Genomic DNA, 22,446 nt, shown 5'->3' with positions numbered 1-22,446 from the left:
CAATGCCAGATGTGATCTGGCAAGGTGATGAATGGTGAATGATGGGTGATGAAAGATGAATTGTGAAGAAGGCTTTTTGCCTTATTTCATCCTAGTTGATAATAATAATAATAATAATAATAATAATAATAATAATAATAATAATAATAATAATAATAATAATAATAATAATAATAATAATGATAACAACAACAACAATAATTATGGCATGTGGCCTCTGGAGAGGTATGGTACAGGTCTTTCCAGTTGACGCCCAAGGGAGACCTGCATGTCTATTAAGATTTGGCTCCCAGATTGAAGACGAAAATTGGTTAATAAATAGCTTGAATTACTTCCATAATCTGTATGCTCATTAACAGAGCAACAAATGGGTTGAAATACTTCTGATTTATTTTTGGTTTAGATAAAGAACATAGCAATATTTGAACTCTGTGTTTGAATGCAATAAGTGGGTTATAACTATTGAAGACTGTACCTTTCAGATAATAGTATTGAGTCACTGAGCAAATAGAGAGGAGGGATTTTTTTGAAAATCATTAAAGTGGCCTTATTTCTGGGGACAAGTACAAAATATGAGCTTGGTCCTTAAGAGTATTAATTTTCAAGTCTCTACTGATGAGGCTCCACCAGAAGCATTTCAAACAGCCTAGTATCTAATCTTGCATGCCTGACAACAGTTTATAAATGACTGGCAAAAGAAAGTACAGTAGATCATTTTAAAATTTACAGGAAATATGTTTAAGAGAAAATATTTCTTGAAATAAGAAAAATAACATCCTTCTTCTTCCTAGCCCTTCTCTCAATTTATTGGGGCTGGCACTTCGTGTGAATTCGGCCCGGTTTTACGACCACCTAGTGTGTGTTTCTGCAGTGGATGGTAGTGTGGTGTGTTGTACGTAGATGAAGGTAAGTGTATTAATACGAACACTAACACCCAGTCGCTGAGCCAAAGGAATTAATCACATGTAGCTACGATCCCTGGCCCAACCAGGAATCAAACACGGGGTCTTTTGAACCAGAGGCCAAGCATATATCCACCAACTTCCGGTGTACACTTCCTGACACAGAAAGTGATCAGCTGAAAATTACCAAGTCCCTGAAAACAAGCACGACCAAAATGAAGGCGCATATTATTGAGGAGAGTTGATTGCTAGTTAATAACAGAGGTTCATCTACATGCTACACGTAAATGGTCATTCTTGTATGCTTTTAGAACAAGTTTGAATGATAACAATCGCTACAAACTGCCCTAAACAATACTTGTCACCTTCCTAACAAAATAAAACAATGCAAGTTTATTGACAAAGAATGTATTAGACAAATGTGTATTAAAGAGTACAAGAAATATTTTATTTTGAAAGATTATAGCACAGGATGAGTTATATAAAGATTGGTGCTGATTTTTCTGTATAAGAATCCTCTCAGTTTTTATGTCAGGAAGTGTAAAGTGATCCGTTTAATTCAGTAAGTGTTATTGTGAATATGAGGTCTGAGAAATACTAATAATTCTACTACTGAAATCTTTGAAGATAAATTTTGACACAACAGGTGTTGTATTCAAGTGATATACTGCTTTTACCAGTCATCATCATAATCAACACTTAAACCTTAAACTGTACATCTAAGGCAGACATGATACTATAGGAACCATTGGGAATTCAAAATGTTCTCCCTAGTTGTTCAATACTTAGTCATACAGATAGCCTTCATGACTAACATAAGAACTTTTTCTTTTGTCTAATGTTCTAAGAATTCTGAATAATTATTCATTCTTGTGCAACTAATAATTAAATAATATTTTTGATAAATATGTACAGTTAACAAGATTAAATCTTCCATACCATATAAAAGCATTGTTAAAGTTACATCTGTTGACTATGTTTTGCTTAAATAAGGCAACATCACCTGTCACACTGGAACCTGTCTTCTTTAGCACATAAGAGTGTAGTATTTAGCACACAGACGCTTAGGAGTGCAACAAGAATCATTCAGGCATAGCCTGAACTGACAAAGCACAATACAGTAGCTTCAGTCTAAAACACTCACTCGTCGGAGCACTTCAGGTGAGCCACACACTACTGTAAGGTGCAACCACTTTCTGTTTTTGGGTCTCGAGTTGTATGATGGACTTGAGCTTCCATTACTGGGGGTAACTCTCCTTCAACTTTGGATGCAGCATTCTTTAAAGGAACAAGAAATATCCAAATAACTATACACTCAACTGATGAAATAATTAAATATTTAATTCAAGCTTTGCAGCAATGATGTTTATTTACCGAACTTGCTGGATCATTACTGCTGTACCTGAAGTCATCAAATGCAGCATATGTCACAGGGGTCCAAAGCACACTAGGTGCTGGTAGAGTGAACTCTTCAGGACTAGCCAATCCATATGTTGCCTTGTGTTCTAGCTCAGGAGGATCAGCAGGAACTTTTTGGTGGTAACTACAAAGACAGTCAAAACTGACATACACCTGAGAGCACAGAAACAAGAATTTACAAAACTGCATTCTCCATTAGCCTACACACTACAAGGAAAAAATAAACCAAACTGTGATGAATAGCTGATACTCTATTTCAAGGAAAAAATAAATGTTGAAATGAGGATAGTTTAAAAAATGCATTTCCAAATATCCACTGAAGTAGGGTACTTCTACAGGACTGTTAAGGTAGCTGTGAAGGCCCAACAGGATCTCTGAAAAGTGATGGCAATTAAAGGCCTTGTGAAGCAGCAACAAGTCCCAGCAATGTTTGAATATTACTTTAAAAAATTTAACTCAACTCACACAATAATGATACCAGTCAAATTTCAATACTAACAAGGAGATTGTCACCTACTTGTACGTCCCCTTAATTCTTAATTAGTCGCGTATGGTTTTTCTAGACCATATGTGTTGTATTTTTCTTCTCATGAGCTTTGAAGGCAACAGAGATAACCATCATGTCGTATACCTTTCCCCGCGCTCGTTTTTGATAACATGGGCTGGTTATTTTCAATTAGAGAATGTTTTAGGTAGCGAAGTTGTGAGTATATTGTATTACTGCACCAACAACGTTACAACTACCATGTGCAACGAATTACAACTGCTGACTTTTCTGCTCTTATTGCAATTACTGAGTGTGATTCTGTTTTTTTTTTTTTTTTTTACATACTGACGTAAGTACATTTCCTACTGCCTAATGTTCAAATTCTACAACTACAGTTGAAAGCCTCCCTCAGTAACTGAAACTGTTAAGTCCGGCTGCTTGCCAGCATTCTTGACAGGCAAAATTCATCAGAGCCTGCAGATTACAAAGTGACGCATGGTTAGTCTTGGCTTTCTTGACCGGGGCTGCTATCTCACTGTCAGATAGCCACTCAATTTTAATCAGGTAGGATTAGTGACATTGAACCACCCATCAGATCCAGGTACAAATCCCAAACGTGTTCAGGAATCAAAACTTGGGGCCTCCACGTGACAGGCATACACGATACCCCTACTTTGTAGGGCCCGCTGAAGGAATATGATACCTATGTGAATATACTGTAAAATCCAATTATGGAAACTAGATATGTGGACACAGGAGTAGATAATTATGGTCAAGAAAAAGGTGATGTGTACATACGAACAAGCATGAGCACGCACGAGCGCACATGAACACTAGAGTACAAGAATGTTTAATCATTTCTATTGAATGCTGATTTTTTGTTTGTTAAAGTTCATACCCAGTCCTCAAGACCATGCACAACTAAATTCGGTAAAAAATTGTGAGAGACTATTTGAGGGCTAATTTTTTTTTTACTAGTTGCTTTACGTCGCACCAACACAGATAGGTCTTATGGCGACAATGGGATAGGAATGACCTAGGAATTGGAAGGAAGTGGCCGTGGCCTTAATTAAGGTACAGCCCCGGCATCTGCCTGGTGTGAAAATGGGAAACCATGGAAAACCATCTTCAGGGCTGCCGACAGTGGGGCTCGAACCCACTATCTCCCGATTACTGGATACTGGGCGCACTTAAGCGACTGCAGCTATCGAGCTCGGTTAGAGGGCTAAATAACAAAGGCTACAAAATCCAGATAACTCTTATCAGGTAGCAACTCTCAATGTCATCACTAGAGCCCGAATTTCCATGCAAACGCATGTTTTTAAATAAGCTGGTTACACTTCTCGAACTTTGTAAATATCCGTTTTATGACTTAACGATTCCAAATAACCGTTCTTTTTCCATGCATGTTTGCATATTTTGGCCTTTTTAGGAGAAAATGCAAACATAATGTATATTTTAAAGATATGGCTTTAAAAGGGAATATTTGGACGTTTAGATTGCATAATATGGCTTTTCTTCTGACTTTGGCTCATATATAATGTTAGTTACATGATAGTATCTTTTATTAATGTTGATTTGCAAAATTTGGGACCATTTTTCCATATTAAACGTCTATTATTGAGATACGGATAGAAATAGAATGTATTCACGACTTTCTGCCTGACAACCAAAGTTAGTAGGGCCTACATACTGTACAGTGCCTACAATTCAATTTACCATCAATGAACTTAATACCACTGATTAAGCGTAATATCACTTAGTTGAATTAAATTTTCCGGTTTTAGGTTGTAGACAGTTTTCCATTAGGTGCACAAGTGGAATTCAGCAAAAAGAATGAGCAGCAATTGCCTGCTGCGATAACAACGTTGGAAGGTACAAGTCGAATATTTAGCTGTTACTGAAGACATTCAAACGTATTTGCAATCATTGCACGAAGAAGTACCTGCCGCAGTTACAGATAAGCTGAACAAAGTGATCCGTCAAATTCTGATTTCATCAAGCTTAAAAAAGACATTTTGTGGGGTGAAAATGCAGAAGATGTACAATTTGACCTCATACTGTCCCAAATATCTTCATTTAAGTACACACCTGTCACTTCTTGTGATGTAGAAAGATCATTTTTTCTGTGTTTAAGAATGTACTGACAGATAAACGGATGAGCTTAAGTCAAGACAATTTGGAAAAATTAGTAGCTGTACAATGTTTCAAGAAGGAATGAAAATGTAACCATGTTAAACTAAATTTTGATAGTGCATATTTTCCAAGTTACTGTGCATGTTTTGCTATATGATAGTGCATGAATGCATGCATATTTCGAGATTGTATAGTGCATGGAAATCCAGGCTCTAGTCATCACTTTGAAAAGAAGAGCTGAGGAGTGTACCGACAAAATAAAAGTCGTAGGACTCAGTGAAACCAAATGGAAGGGGCAAGAAATTAAAGAACTTAGAGAAGATTTCTATACCGGTCAGATGAAGACTTTGCTAGGAATGCAGGAGGTATGATCATGAGTCATAAAATGAAAGAACATTTGGTTGACATAAATTTCAAATCTGATAGAATTATTCCTACCATTTTGAAGTTACAGTAGACTCTACTCACAGATTCAATATTATTCAGGGCTATGTGCCACAGGCTGGCTGCGATGATAATAATGAGAAAGATTTCTTTTTTCTTTTTTTTTTCTCTTCTATTTTTACAATTTGCTTTACGTCACACCGATACAGATAGGTCTTATGGCGACGATGAGATAGGAAAGGCCCAGGAGTGGGAAGGAAGAGGCTGTGGTCTTAATTAAGGTACAGCCCCAGCATTTGCCTGGTGTGGAAATGGGAAACCACAGAAAACCATCTTCAGGGCTGCCGACAGTGGAGTTCGAGCCCACTATCTCCCAGATGCAAGCTCACAGATACGCACCCCTAACCACATGGCTAACTCACCTGGTAAAGATCTCCTTGAAGAAACTTTGGAAGAATAAATCAAAGGAGCAGAAACCATTATTGGTAGTGATATGAATTCTCAGATAGAATCCAAGAGGCATAGATATGAAAATGTCTACCAAAGAAGCAAAAGTCTGAAGTTGGATTTAATCATTAATGCATTTCACTTTGTGAAAGGATGACTGATGAGAAAAATTGGAAACTTTTCCTTCCAGTTCATAAAATTGTGAGAGAGCCTAGAGATAACCACCTAAATTCAGTGTGAGACCAACAGTTATGAATGTTCCTCACAAGGGGCTGCAAAAATGCAAGAATTTGTAAGGCAACCCTTAATGAGAATCAGCCTAGAACATCCCATATAGAGCAAAGGTCTTTTCAAGTGCTCAAAGATGGCTAATTTGAACAACAACAAATTTAACTACTTCAACTGCAGCGTCCTGCATGGATTTCAATCCGATCGGCACACGTTTGGAAATAACACTCTGCCTATGAACGCAGCAATGTGTCCAAGAAATGTTTCACACTGGCGATTTTACTCTGGCAACAAACCTAGCAGTACCTGTCATAGATTTTGCACCAACTGAACAAATGCCTGTCCAGCAAGTCCAGTCTATTACATTTCTGTGGAGGTATTTGTTGATTAACTTTAATATGTCTTTTCCAGCAGTCCTCTCTTTTAAGGGCTTGCAGAATAATAGCTCTTCTTCTACAGCCCTTTCCTACATCATGCCCATAATGTAACAGACGAAGAGTAGCAAAATGTGTGTGAAAATAACAGTCTGCCTATAAACACCACACAATTTATTAAGTTAAATCGCAAAATATGAAAAGTTATGAACTCCTTCTTCTTCATTGTTTGCAGCAGATAGAAAAGAAGAAATCATTTTTCCTGCCCATTAGCTTTGCATGTATTAAAATTCAACAGACTTGTTTATGAAAATGAAAACCTACAACCTGTTTTCCAGTCATTGACAGGGTCAGGGATGTAATAAATGAATCATATATATAGGCTCTTAGTACCATGGGGTCGCCACTCTCAAAGTGATGTATTAATGACTGATAGATGAATGCCTTTGCTGGCGAGATGTAGTGTTTACAGTGCACTATGTCTTCTGGTATGGGCTATATCAAATTTGTTACTTTCATTGACCTGTCTCAGTCTCATCCTTGGCTTTGACAATATGAAAGTGACTGAGGTATGAGTGATGCTAGTAATACCGTTGCTTATGCAGTCAGTTCCTGTTATGAATGGTGTGAAAATATCGCTCATAGGGTCGGTTGGTGCATGCATTTCGGTGGGCTTGGCAGACATATGTAATAGCAGCGGCTGGCTCGGTGAGGAAAGCAACGGGAAACCACCTCACTCCTCATTTCCCCAGTACGCCTCGTCAGTGACGCCTAGGATGTTTATAACAGCTGTTGGCGGAGCTGCAGATGATCAAACTAGCCTTCAGGCTGAATACCCAACACAGATGCTATGAAATGAGAATGGAGAGTGTTGCTGGAATGAAAGATGACAGGGAAAACCGGAGTACCCAGAGAAAAACCTGTCTCGCCTCTGCTTTCTCCAGCACAAATCTCACATGGAGGGACCGGGATTTGAACCATGGTATCCAGCGGTGAGAGGCCGACGCACTGCCGTCTGAGCCATGGAGGCTCCAGACTTGTTTATACATAATCTAAAAAATACCTGCCTGACAAAAAAATTGAAGCACCCAGAAGAAATGCTCAGATATCAATGTACCTTCGTTCATGTACACACAATTGGCAGGTGTGTACATGATTAAAGTTCCAATTCTCTGGAATAACTAAACTTATGTTGTAATGGTCCACCTTTTCAATACTAGTTCCTAGATTTAAAATGTAATGTAAACATTGCATAACATAGTACTGAAAAGGTGGACCATCACGACATAAGTTTAGTTATATTGTGATCAATACATATCAAAAACCATGAAGTTTATATCCCATGATTGCAATTCTCTATGAAAAGTATAACAGACACCAGAGCGCATTAGTGTTGTTCGAGTTTAGTGTTGTTACCAGGCCTGGTAGGGTATATAAGCGGTGTGAACAGCATCAAGAATCAGTTGTTGAGTGATCACTGAAGGACACAGAGATACCGTGTATTCATGTGAGACAGCGTTATCAGCACCTGACAGAGTTTGAAATGGGCCTCGTTGTTGGTATCAATTTGGCCGGCTGGTCGAATTGTGCAATATCCAGATTTGTGGGACATTCGGATATGATAGTGGCCTAATGTTGGACTGCATGGAAACGTGAGGGCAGGCATACTCGTAGTCAAGGTTCCGGTCAACCACGTTGACCGCCAACGGGAGGATCGCCGTATTGTGCACCAAGCAAATCGTGATCCCCTTCACATCTAAGCCTGCCATCTGAGAACAAGTAATGGACTCCTTGCAACATTTTGTGTCATCCTGCACCATTGGTCACAGACTAGCAGCAGCCAGACAAGGGAATTACCCATGCGTAGACTGTTGTTAACACCACAACACAAACGGCTGCATTTGGGTTGGTGCCATGACCAGCAAGCATGGATTGTTGATGAATGGCATCACACTTTGTTCAGCGATGAATCACAGTTGTGCACTACCTTGGATGACCGTCGCCTGCAAGTATGGCGGCAACCCAGGGAGAGGTCCCATCTTCCAGTGTTTTGGAGAGGCACAGTGATGTTAGTCTTGGTGTCAAGGGGTGAGGAACCATCGGGTAGGACTTCAGGTCACGACTGGTAGTGATTGTGAGAATTCTAACAGCAGAATGGTACGTCACGGACATCCTGCGGGTTCGTGCTTCCTCTCATGCGACCGCATCATGGTGCCATTTTTCAACAGGACAATGCTTGTCCTACATGGCATGTGTGTCTCTTTAACCTGTCTGCATGATGCCGAGGTACTCCCGTGGCCAGCAAGATCCCCAGATCTGTCCCTGATAGAATGTGTGGGACCAGCTCAGATGTCAACTCAGTCCCAATGCCAGTATTCAGGATGTCAAGGACCAGTTACAACAGTTGTGGGCCAGCTTGCTTCAGGAGAGGATACAACAGCTTTATGACACCCCTCCCAAATGAATTGGTTCATGCATCCAGGCCAGAAGGGGTTTAACATCATACTAATAAGTGGGCTAGTACTGACAAGTTCTTTGTAAATTTGACTCGCAATCACTGAAATAACATCATATACCCTCTCAACATGTGAAGTTTCATTTAGTTTCCTCCTCCCCTTCTGTGAATGCTTCAATTTTTATTTTTTATTTATTTTTGTCAGGCAGTGTATTTGAAAAAAACACACACACACACCACACACACACACACACACACACACACACAGAGAGAGAGAGAGAGAGAGAGAGAGAGAGAGAGAGAGAGAGATATACCTTCTTGACCATGTATATATTTGTAGCAAATACATAACAAAAATAACTATGAGGGTGGTGAACTCAAAGTAATAATAGCCTAAATATGTAGATATGGAGGTCATTGATCTATTACGCTACCTGACAGGGAGCTGGATAAAGGAAGCGGGAAAAAAGCAAGAAGAAAACTTATTTAACAAGGCATGAATGTGATTAAGGGGAGGTACTGGTGGTAGAGGGTTTCAAGAATGATCATTCTAATACAGTCAAATTAAAATTAACTTCATAGTTTCTGTTCATTTGAAGTTTTCTATAAAACATGAGGTATTTTTCAAATTTCACTATGGATTTTGATCATGTGCATCTTCTTCTATCCCGTATCCCTGTCTTCACTAATTATATACAGAACATTTTACTTACATGAAGCCATTTTCCCTCTCAAATTTATCCAGCGAGAGCTTCAACATTGGAGCGAGTTTCTGGAAGAAGATGTGTGTGTCAGGCCGAGCCTTAGGAGCTGGTCCCTTCTTCTTGGAATAATCTTTGCACAGCTGACTCACTCTGTTATAATCTACAACAAATTTCAAGAAATTCATAATCACACAGCAACATTCCTCAACAAGTGAAGAGAGGAGCAATATACTGATTCTGAGCCTAGAAATCAGACATTCAAGATGAAATACATTGAACAGAAATGTAACTTCATTGTGAAAATCTGTTATGAATTACTAATTTAAATACCATTAATCTTCAGGAAAAGTTTGAATGTTTTTGAGGCTAAATTTATAGGTTTTCTTTCTGTTAGTAGGCTTCAAGTTAAAAGGAAAATAGTCCAGTTCTTAAATGTAAATTCATTGAATCATGTGTGTAAGGAATGTGCTGATATTTTTGTTGACAAGTGTTTTAATATGATGATTGCTTTTAAATGAGAAAAAAGAACAATCTAGCCGTGAACGTTCAGGCAGGAATTCTAAAGCTAAAAAAGTAATTCATAAATTAAAGATCAAGCCCTTTCACAGCAGTCCATTTCACATCTTGATTATATGTCTAATTTCAGTCTTTAAATAATAACCTAATAACCTGTTAAATAATTCTTCATTCATTTATCCAGAAGTGCTTTAGCAACTTTGAAATTAATATCTTAGTAACACTTTCTTTCTAGACGTAATTTATTTAATCCATTTCCGTATATACATTTCCATTGATATTTGAATTTAGTGTGAATTTTTAGGTCAAGCCACTAGGAGCGCCACTTGCGACTTGTCTCCCATCTTAACCAGGCTAAATCCGGAAGTCTCGCGTATTGTCTCTACTGTATTTGGTATTACTGCCATCTTCTCTGCACAATTTCTCACATTTAGCAGCTTATCAAAATGCTCCTTCCTCATCTCTATTTCTTCTGGATGTGTTAACTCTCCACCTTCCTCTTTCATCAGCCTTGTATAAACCCTTTCTTTCCTATTACTGTACTTTGTATAATTCCATACAGCATTCTTTTACTGCCTGCTCATCCACATCATCTTTTGTGTAAATTCTACCCAACTTTCCTTCTCTTACCAATTTCTTACATTTCCTTTTATTATCAAGATACTATTTCTTCTTTTTTTTTTTTCTTTATTCCATTCTTGTCATGTTTTCTTCTTTTCCTTCATTGCTTTTCTCCCCTTCTCACTCCACCATGGCATCTCCCTTTCTTTAACTCTCATCAATGTTCTACTACAGACACTCTCTGCCCAACTTACAGATGCCCTTTTAAAGTTAGACTATTCATCGTCCACATTTTCTACTTCAATAACTGGAATGTTTCCCCTATTTCTTACCTTTTAATTTCACACTTTTATTTTACTCTTTCATCATCATCATCATCATCATCATCAATGTCCCACTCCAGTCACCCGGGTGTGGTTTTACTCTCTCTTCTTTAATTTTTCCATTTCCCCCCACTCTCAGTTTTTGCTATCACAACTCCATGATCTCCACTGAACGTTTTTCCTGGAAAAGCTGCTATAACCATTAACTGTCAGGGATTAATTATTGATTTTATTCTTCTGTCACCCCAGCCATATCTTGTACAAGGGAGGAACAAATATAAATGGGATTTTATTTTTTATTTAAATTAATTTATTGAAAAACGCAAAGGAATTACAATTTATTTTTCCACATAGTTTCCTGCTTTGGAAATGCATTTGTCCCAGTGTATGGGCAGCTTTTGGATGCCCTCATCGTAAAAAAACAGGGGTCATGTCACCAGCCAGTTGCGCACGAAGTCTTCCACACTTTCGTCATCTACAAATCGTTGCCCTCCTAGAGCTTCTTTAAACGGTCCGAACTAATGGAAATCACAGGGCGATGAGTCTGGGCTTTAAGGAGGATGATCCAGTGTAGTCCAGTGCCTCCGACAGACTTCCAAACGTCTCAACTTCATATTTTCGGTCAAAAGGCAAGGGACATACTTCACAGAACTGTACTGTAGGTCATTTGTGAAGATTGCTTCATAGCTCCCATAATTGATTCTGACTTGTTCTGCAATTTCTGAACCTCTCGCCCGCCAATCGTCGTCAATAATGTCTTTAACCGCACTAATGTTTTCACCTGTAATGTTGGTCCCAGGATGGCGATCGTGTTGCTGATATTCCACACATTCTCGTCCTTCCTTGAACATTTTATGCCAGGCAAACACACGCGTCCTTGACAATGTCTGATCACACCGAACTGTGCAGTCAATCCCTGGCTTATTTCCACTGCTGTAACTCCTTCACGAGCAAGAAATTTTATAATTATGTGTTGAGCAGTGGAGGGGTGCACCTGTTGCTCCGACATTGTGACTATTACTGACAAAACGGCGCGAAATATCTAACAGCACGCTCTCCCCCACTCCTAACGGTCCCACCTAAGCATAGCAGAAGTGCAGGGCCAGTCCTACCAACTGTTGATGCTCAGGAACAAAAATCCTGTTTATATTTGATCGGCCTCGTAATTTTGGGCTGATGACCTAGATGATAGGCCCCTTTAAGCAACAAGCATCTTGTAATTTTCCTGCTGTTTTTCTTCCAAAACCATGTGTTGCCCACAATCATTCCATTCCTCTTGCAAAACCCATTCCTTTTCCCAAATCAATGTGGTCCGATTACTTATTTCTTTTGTCTTTCGTTTTGCACATATGCATTTAAGTCTCCCATTATAATCACTTCCACATCAGTTATCTCCTTTTCTAGTTTCTCCAGGAATTCCTCAACATCCTCCTCTTTGTTCCCTGTCTGTGGTGCACACAACTGTATGAAGTCCTTGACTTAGTTCCTCATTTTCAGTCTAAATTGAATTATTCTGTCGCTGATGTACTCTAACATATCCACATACTCCTCCAGCTGTTTTGAAATTATCAGACCCACTCCATTTTTTGCCTCTTGGCCACCACTCCAGTATAGTGTACATCCTTTCCTTATTGTCTTCTTTCCTTTCCCCTTCCATTTAACTTCACTCACCCACATCATTTCTATACCCTCTTTCTCCATAAAATCCATCACGCCTTGTCTTTCCCTTAAAGGTTGATTAATGATGCTGCCTTACTGGTTGCCCATTTTTCACAGTTCGCCCAGCACCCAAGGAAATGACTGTCTCTTGCAGCATACGCCCTAACCTTTTCCAAGGCCTGGTAGGGTCTCTACTCCCAGAAGTATTTTAAACTTACTTTAGGTCGCTCCTCAGGAGTACAGATGGCTTTTGCAACTGCTTCTCTGAAGTACAGACGTTACTGACCGGAGAAACTTCAGTTTTATCTGCTGTTGGGACTCTGGTTCTCTTCCACCATCTGAACCATTGATGACCATGTTTTCCTTTCAAGTGAAATATGTGCATACCTGCCAACTTTTAGAAATCAAAAATAGGAAGATTTTTTAATTCTTGAATTTCATCCCGTATATTGCATCAAAGTTTCGATGAAAAAAGGATAACATAAAAGGCATCCATATCTACTGTTACAAGATGAATTGACCATTAAATTTAAAACCTCAAACTAAGAAAACACAAAAATGGTTACAAGAAAATGTAACGCGGAGCAAAATGCATAATAGTTTCCTTTATTAGACTATAAACCCCCCACCCAAATGGCGCAACAGCCCCGCAGGGCCATGGCTTACTAAGCGACTGAAGCTCAGCCCGAAGGCCTGCAGATTACGAGGTGTTGTGTGGTCAGCACGGCGGTTATTTTTGGCCGTTATTCTTGGCTTTCTAGACCGGGGGCGCCATCTCCCTATCAGACAGCTCCTCAATCATAATCACGTAGACTGAGTGGACCTCGAACCAGTCCTCAGATGCAGGTCAAAATCCATGACCTGGCCGGGAATCGAACCCGGGGCCTCCGGGTAAGAGGCAGGCATGCTACCCCTACACCGCGGCGCTGGCTATTGAAAGGAAATTCAAATTTATAGGTATCTCTGAACACTTTGTGGCCATAATTTGAAGAGAAAATTCCAGAAACCGTCACGACAGAACTCTCAAATACATTCAACTCATTAAAATTATGAACCAAGAATGAACACAATTGCACTGAAATACGCGAAACTACCACATACAAAACAGATAAATATGTTTCATACATTATTAACATACGACTCTGACAGGGGGAAAAGCACAGAACCGCAAGAAAAAACACGTGGCCTACAACTCCAACAGTTCAAAGTTTCAGAAGAGGGCTGAGGCAATTACAGTGAGGAGTTATGTGTTCTAAAGCTCAGCTATTCACAGTATTTTAGCACAGAAATTATGTTAACAGTGTGTAAACACACAATAAGAAACTTAATCTTTTGTCCCGATTAACGGAGTTGCTAGCGCGCGCTAGCCTCTCTTACTTGTGAACGATTGTCGTCCCGAATTCCCAGCTGTAAAACACACACAATGCTGTAGTGAGTGAGAAACACGTTACACAAAGGTGACGGATGATACACTCGCCTAATAAAGCATCAAATAAATAAGCTTGAAAATGAGGTTGCATAAATTTATCCTAGGGAAAGAGTATTGACTGTACTGAAGGTCATATTGGTCAAAAATAGGAAGAAATAAAAAATAAATCGAAAAATGGGAGGACGAGTTAAAAAACGGAAAGTTTCTGGGTAAATCAGAAGGGCTGGCAGGTATGTATGTTTCATTTCCTATACAAAGTTTTCACCTACCCTCCAAAGTGAGGACTCCTCCGCCCATATCCGTTGGTCCCCCCTTTGGGTGTCAAGTTTGGCATTGGCCATATCACCCTCGGCCAGAGAGTGACAGTGGCAGGTTGTAACATCTACTGTCACATATGGTAGCTGGATGATCCTGATCTGACATTCAAGAATATTATACTACTATATCACAAATTATTTTGTTATTTACCTGTAAAATGCTAAAATACTGTGAATAGCTGAGCTTTAGAACACATAACTCCTCACTGTAATTGCCTCAGCCCTCTTCTGAAACTCTGAACTGAATTTCTGCTCAAAGCACCTTGTTTTGTTGAACAAATTCTGAGGTTAAATGCTTTACCAAGTTTTTTTTTTTTTTGAAAGCATTGATGAGAACTGTATTTTATCTTTGTAAATTTACTGAAAGTCATCTTACACTCTGCACTGTAGTGGCAAGCATCACCTTAGAGAGTCCATCATATTTATAGATACCATCAGCAGATTTCGTCTGCCCTACCATTGTCGAATGAACATGAATTGTCTCCAGCTACTGACAGAAAGAGGAAAAGCATGGGACATAAAGCAATATAATAATGCTATGCTCTCAAGATTGGGAGACTGGTCTTTGTGATCAGGAAAAAGAGAGGAAGGATGAAGGAGAGCTGGCATGTCTGTCAGTATTACTAAGACATGACTTGTCATTTTTAGAAAAGTACCAAAATCTAAATAAACAAGAATGAAAGACAGAAAGAAAGTCTTCAACTCTATAATCCAACCACCAACTAACTCTAGATTTAAGATGTAATGAAGAAACATACGTGTCAGTCCCTCTTGTACAGCTCTGACAGCTTCACCACATTTATCCAACGACAGAAGATTCTCACCACAAAATCGGTAAGCCTGAAAAACAAAATTATTCCATTGTGAATATATCTGATACAAGGTACAGTATGGCAATTCATATTAATCATTCACACCTGGAACACACATCATGAATCTAAACTAGGGAACTGCATGTACTGGGAGCCGGACGATGGATAAGAGTAAGGTGATTCTGGTAGAGTTGTTACACTTTTTATCTCTTTTGTCGTATTTTGATAGATTTTCCTTAAAAATTGTTGCTAACTGATAGAGCATAATTTGAAAGTATCTACATTTAATCAGAGATGAGCAAAACATTGGTAACTGAAAGTAAATGGGAGAAAGGAGAGAACAAACGAATTGTTGCATCAGCGGTGTCTCTCCCTGGAACCCGGCATAGATGCCGACTTTGCTCGAAGAGATGCCACAAGTAAAATAATCAATAACAAAATTGAATTTAAGGTAAATTCTTCAACATTAATATAACTGAACATTAGAACAAGACAATTATATCTATATAATTTAATCATTCAATGGTAAAAAAATCTAACTCATAATCTACAGCATTAAATGAATCATATTTTAATTTCGATTTACTATGAATGTGCATGTGCAATGGATTCTTCCCTGTGTTATATAAAGAAAACATCAAAATCAAATTCTGACCTGACACAGTAATTTGAAAATATGCCTGAGACAGGATTCTTGAATCTTACAAGTTACAAATTTATACACATTGTTTCTTAGGACTTTGTTCTCTAGCAATTTTGCTGCCACAGTCTACACATCTGTCGTCATATGCAGAACAAGATTCGTGCAGCCACTGGTTGCAACTCAAACACTGGATCCAGTCATCCTCAATTAAATGTGAATTTGACCTCGGTGATTATTTAAGTAGCTATACCTGCTGGACCCAGAGAGCCTTTTTCCAGATTTCCTGACTCCATTCTTCATTTCAGGGTTCGTGCTGGAATTCTGTAGCATCATTCTTTCTCCCTGATCAGTATTTCCTTTGCTTTCCGTCTTTTAGCAGCCTTTCGTTAAATTTTCCTCCATCCATTGAGGTCCTAACAGTGCCCTTACTTTTATACTGAGTAGGCATGTCAAATTTTTATTTCTGAAAATAATATAATTATTTTATATAATAAAAAATGTTAACAATGAAAGCAATAAAAATAAATGGTGTATTTTAAGAATCGTGAGACGATAAAATATTTGAATAAAATACTAGTACCCTTTAAATAGTACTGAATATTTCCAGATCGCTTTTAGAATCTGACAGCAATGAAGCATCTTAGCCGGATTGTTGTGCTGCAACTCTCCCGACTATCAGGTACAGACGTTGCACCCTCCTGTCGTCGTACCTCAAGGCTATCATGGCCCAAAATAAGCTTACTGTCAAGTACAGTTATGCTTCTGACTTCTACTGTACTAAAAATGGCTGATTTACACATTTGAAACCAACTTAATATACAATAAGTGAACACAAGGACAAACTCTGTCAGGAGGAAACATATACTCGCCTCAAGATATCGGCCACAATTGGTGTAATATACGAGCAACTTTCATCACAACTGCAGACAGTAATTCTTCCTTAGAGACTGAGAAACCATACACACTACCATCTACTAGTAACGATGAGAACCTCTGGCTACAGTGTATGCGGTATCTGTACCGGATTTACTCCAAGTCGCACATTTAAATATAGGCCTACGAATTTTAAGGACATTGAAATATTATTAGTGTTATCTAGGATGATAAACATTATGCACAAAGCTTGAAACTTTACAGTATCTGTGTTTAAATCAATAATTAAAAATCCAAGGGAATTCTATACAGCAGTTCTGGATGCACTTAATAACTTTGTATTTAAAGAAGTGACTTTGAAAATGGGTAGAGTGATCTAAATTTCTCAAAATGATTTCTTTAAAAAAGTAAATGAAACATAAGTAATCGCTTATTCACCACTATGATTTGTATTGAAGGCAACGACACTTTAAAGAATAGAACTAAAGAAATGGGAAATCAAAATATTACGGGTAAGTCTCATTATCACAAGTTATTTTCCTCATTTCTGAGCATCGTAACACCATTAACTATGTTTCTGTATCCTGGATGGTTTTCAGTTCTTCTTAAGGTCTACTGAAGAGGTAAACTAGTCAATCCATCTGTACGCAGTCCTTCCCCATGGTCTTGTACCTTACACTTCCCCTTGCATGATGCATTTCTCAAGATTTTCTCCCTCCCTTCTTGCGATGTACCAAGCATGCCTGGTAGCCATGGTCATTAAGGCATCAAGTCTATATGGTATGGCACAGCACTTAGCCAGTTTGAGTGGTGGAAACAATTTTCACCATCAGAATGTCGGCTGGCAGGGTAGGAGAGGAGGTGGTATACAATTTATAATCACTAGATGGCATGCAGAAAACCTGGATTCAATTTCAAACCTCTCCACAGTGTTCATAAGGAGTAAGGGCATACGCTGCTGCTGATAGTGATTTGTCCGTCAGATGGAAAAGTTAAGCCTTGAGCAGTCACCTTGGTGTTATTCGACAGGAGTAGTCTATGTGCCGACACTGGGTTTCACCTTCTCCCTACCTCCTCCTCCTTGGCATCCCATTTCCAGATGCGCAAGTTGTCCATGGCATCAAACAGAAAGATCTACACCAGGCGAACTGAACATGTCCCCTGTCACTCCTGGCACTAAAAGACATAAATTAATAAATTAAATAAATAATGTATGTATTTAAAGAGGTGTTTGACGATGAGAATTTAACTGGCTTCCTTCTACATTTTGTGAGCATTTAGAAGTACCCACAACAGAGGATTGTTTGAATGGTAAAAATACCGATAACTGCTGTTGTAATCTATAATCTTCATTTCTGTATTGACGAATTACACAATTAGAAATAGGAAAGGATTTCCACCTATCAATACTTGTTTATTGCACTTGTTATGCTACAGGACCAGTTTCGACCCCTTTACATAAGGTCATCTTCAGCTGAACCATGCATACATATCTATGTGATGAAGCTATGATTAAGATTGTATTGTCAAAGGAATGCCATACGATAATAAACATTCGGTCACATCCAAACGGGGCATGTCGTAACGTGAACTGGCGTATACGTCACTATGTGCAACAATGTAATTGTATGTCTAAAATAGTATGTTTAAGGTCTTAAAATTAGTTATATCTCTACTTAAAACTAATATATATATGTACAAGATGAATACAATATATGGGAGCACTTCATGCACATGAATGTTTGTGTCTTGCTTGTTGTTCAATTCATCAGCTGACTCCCGTGTTCAAGTCTTATATACACAGTTGTACACTCAGCTGCTGTTCCTGGAGTTTAAATGATATAGTTTGCTTGTAAAATTGTGTAAGTAAAAGATTTTGTCTTCATGTATATACATAGAATAAAACACTTTCCAATTTTAAAAAGGTGTCAGACGTATGGATAGAATAGGCTAAAATATGTTCAGCTCTGCTGTGTGAGCTGCCTTATGTTAAAATCAAATCATGTTGTCCTGTGACGTCCATAAAATTTGAGTGACATTGGGTACAAAGTAGTGGCTCCTTTCCCATTTGTAGCTGTGCAGTGATGTTATATTTATCTGTGGAAGATAAGATTGAGCTATGAGTGATATTTATGTTGGAGGAATGTCTAAGGGTTGTGTGTGCTAATTTGAATATGTACTTACTGTTGTTGGTGTGGCTGAGTTGTGTTTGATATGCGAGCTTGTTGTGTACTACTTCGCGTTCTTCTTGGGCTCACACTAGCTGCTGTGAGGGGAAGGGAAGGAGGGGTAGGGAGAGTTGCTGTTGTGGGGGTGGGGGTGGAGCTGGGAGTGTTGTTTGATGCTTTTCTGTCGTGTGTCGCGTTCTGTTTATCGATTATCTTAAGGTAAGAGTTTTTTTAGGGTGGGGATAACTGTATTGAAGATAATGTTAGTTTTTTTCTATGATTTCATTTATGTTGTAATTTGGATTGGTATACTGATCTAGAGTGATGAAAAATTCTTCTGTTATATTGAGCAGGGGGCCTTTGGGGTTTATGTTCAGGATCTGCATGTCATTCTCGATGTTTGTGAAACTGTGTTTATAGTCTGCGACATGTTGTCCTATTGCGGAAAAATTATTGTGCTTTACTGCGTTTATGTGTTCATTATATCGGGTTAGGAAGTTTCTACCGGTGCATCCGACATAGCTTGTCTCACAGTTATTGCGTTTGATATGGTATACCCCTGAGTGGTTGTATTTGTTGTTGCTGTTGATTGTCTTGACGTTGTGTATGATGTTGGTACTGTTGTGTGTAGTTCTAAATGCTATTCTTAGGTTATGTTTTTTTTTTTTTAATGTTAGTTATGGGGTATATGTGTACATTATTGAAGGTGAATAGTGCATAATCTTTCTTGGATTCGTCTGCTTTTGTTAGTTTGGTTTTGGGTTGGGATTTTATTTTGTGAATGATTTCGTTGATCATTTCTTTCTTGTATCCACTGTTTTTAGCTATGTCGTGAATTAGTTGCAATTCTTTGTTTAGATCTTCTTTTGTTAACAGTATATTGAATGCTCTGTGTATCATGTTGTAGTAAGCTGCTCTTTTGTGTGTGTTGGGGTGAACGGAATCTATTTTAATTGTATTTGAGGTATGCGTGGGTTTTCTGTATATTCTGTAAGAAAAGTGGTCTTCATGTCTAGTTGTCGTTATGTCCAAGTAGTTCAGATTGCGATTGTTTTTGGTTTCCATGGTAAATTTTATATGGGAGTCTATTGTGTTGAGTTTATCTAATATATCAGTTTCATTTGTGGATCTATTGTCGATGATGATGAAAATGTCATCAACAAATCTACACCCCAAAAAAAAAAAAATTTGTCTATTTTATTAATTGATGTATGCTCTAAATGGTCTATATAAATTTCGGTGAGTATTCCAGAAGCGGGAGATCCCATTGGTAAACCTTGTTGCTGATAAATAGTATCATGAAATTTAAAGTAGTTGTTACTAATGGCAAAATTAAGTAATTTAATGAACTCTTCTATTTCTAAAGTGCTTAGAGTGCTGTGACTTTTTAGATTAGATTCAATGATTTCTATTGATCGTTTTGTCGGAATGTTCGGGTACATGTTTGTTATGTCAAATGATGCAAGATTATGATATGGTTCAATCTTTAATCCTTTCGTTCTATTACAAAAATCTATTGAATTCCATACTGTTTTATTAGCTGAGAATACGTAGTACTTTTTAAGGAATCATTGAATAAATTGCCAGAGTTTATAGGTTGGGCTTGCTCTGTAGTTAATAATAGGTCTCATTGGTATATGTTCTTTGTGTATTTTGGGATAAGCTTTAGCAGTTGGTATTTGAGGATTCATTACTATAAGTTCAGAGGATTCTACTTCAGTTAAAAGAAAGTGTGTATTTTTTAATAAGACTTTGAAGTTTCTTTGTATGTTATTTGTCGGATCTTTACGTTTGATAAGGAAAGTGTTATCTTGAAAACATTCTCTAGTTTTCGATATGTATTGGTCTTTGTCAATAATAACTGTGGTATTGCCTTTGTCGGCTTTCGTTACAAGTAGATTATTCTGTTTTATTTTATCTTTGAGTTTGTTTATGTGTGTTTTATTGGCTGAGTTATTGTTTTGGAAGTTACTGTGAATTTTGTCGATATACTGTGGGAGCCTTTTTTAAATATCATATCTAACTTCATCTCGTATTTTCAGTATCTCGAAGAAACTTAAATTTTCCAGCCGTTTGTCCTATTCTTCATGTGTATTTATTTGTCTATTCTCGAAATTAGGTTACACAAATTTCTCAATTTCTTGAAGCAAACATTTCCTCCCTTGAAACAAAAAGTACTCTGTTCGAATTTTGAGCAACATTAACTGTGCAATACAGCATTTTTGATTTGTGAGGAACAGTTAACAAGTAAAGAAAGGGTTACAGTGAAGCTGAAAAATAATCTGATGGGAACCAAAAAACTCGAACTTCTAGTGATCGGCAAAGCCTCGCCGTTTCTCGGGTGTCAATTAATTACCGGTCACGTACAAAAGCAAGCACAGAAGTTGCAGATGACAAGCTCCATTTACAAAACTCGGCTACGTGGTATTGATGAAAAGTTTCAACATGAAGGAGGAAACAAACAGAAGAGACTAACGGATATTTTTCCGAAGGTGTTAATGGAGCTATGTTTCTTGTTTCACTACTGTACGTACTGTATACCGTCTTCTAAAAAGTTACTATAATAAGTGTTATAATTAAAGTGCTGCCGTAAAATAGAGTTTCCTTGTATATTTTTAAGTACCATTAAACATAATGTAATGCATTCAGTAAAAGCCCGTAGAAACATATGATTCAATTATCTGCTATAGGCCTACATGCTCCAAAACAGTATTCTCTGTATCTCAAAATTTCAATAACTCGAAATAAAATTTATCTCCCAAGGTGATTCGCATAATAGTTTACTTTATTAGACTGTAAAATGAACGGAAATCTAATTTTATAGGTATCTCTGAACACTCTGAGATAGCGTTTGTCATGTTTTTTGGCCATAACGTGAAGAGAAAATACCAGAAACTGTCACCGACACAACTCCCTGAAATACATTCAACTCAGTAAAATTATGAAGTAAGAATAAACAAAAATGCACTGAAATACTCGAAACTACCACATACAAAACACATTATTAACATACAAGTTTGACACGGGGAAAAGCATAGAACCGCTAGAAAAAACATGTGGCTTACAACTCTAACGAAATTACGCACAAAAACGATGTTATTAGTGCGCGAACTACTCAATAAGAAACTCATTCTTTCGTCCCGATTAACTGAGTTGCTAGTGCGGGCTAGCCTCTCTTGCTTGTAGGACGATTGCCTTACGAATCCCCAGCCATAAAGCACACATGCCATTGTAGTAAGTAGGAAATACAATACACGAAAGCGACGGACGATATACTCTCAAAATAGATCATCAAATAAAAACGCTTGAAAAGAGGTTAGCTAAATTACACAAGCACATAAGAATTTATCCTTTATCCTAGAGGAAGATTATTGACTGTACTGGAGGTTAAATGGGTCAAAAATAGGAGGAATTAAAAATAAATTGGAAGAAGACGAGTTAAAAAACAGAAAGTTTCCGGGTAAATCGGAAGGGTTGGCAGGTATGTTATTTTATCCATTTTTGTTTTTTGTAGACAAGAACGGAGGAACTTCATTTCAGTTGACTGAAGACGACTCTTTGTTGGTCCAGTAAGTGTTGCTGCTTCCAGGCCATACATCAATATAGGTA

At 38.0% G+C, this 22,446-nt stretch overlaps 1 protein-coding gene across 1 annotated transcript in view; it reads right to left on the bottom strand.

Moving 5' to 3' along the window:
- Nucleotides 1-1,294: 1,294 nt before the first annotated feature.
- Nucleotides 1,295-22,446, bottom strand: part of LOC136876982 (BRO1 domain-containing protein BROX) — a 76,323-nt gene continuing 55,171 nt past the window's right edge. The window contains exons 6-9 of the mRNA XM_068228510.1: nt 15,100-15,181; nt 9,546-9,696; nt 2,277-2,445; nt 1,295-2,180 (exon numbers count right to left, since the gene is read on the bottom strand). Coding sequence (XP_068084611.1) covers nt 2,076-2,180; nt 2,277-2,445; nt 9,546-9,696; nt 15,100-15,181 — 507 coding nt within the window. The 3' untranslated portion in view covers nt 1,295-2,075. The remainder of the gene's footprint in view (nt 2,181-2,276; nt 2,446-9,545; nt 9,697-15,099; nt 15,182-22,446) is intronic.

The sequence above is a fragment of the Anabrus simplex genome, chromosome 7 (assembly GCF_040414725.1).
Source record: "Anabrus simplex isolate iqAnaSimp1 chromosome 7, ASM4041472v1, whole genome shotgun sequence".
Taxonomy (NCBI): Eukaryota; Metazoa; Arthropoda; class Insecta; order Orthoptera; family Tettigoniidae; genus Anabrus; species Anabrus simplex.
This window is presented reverse-complemented; position numbering and strand designations above follow the sequence as displayed.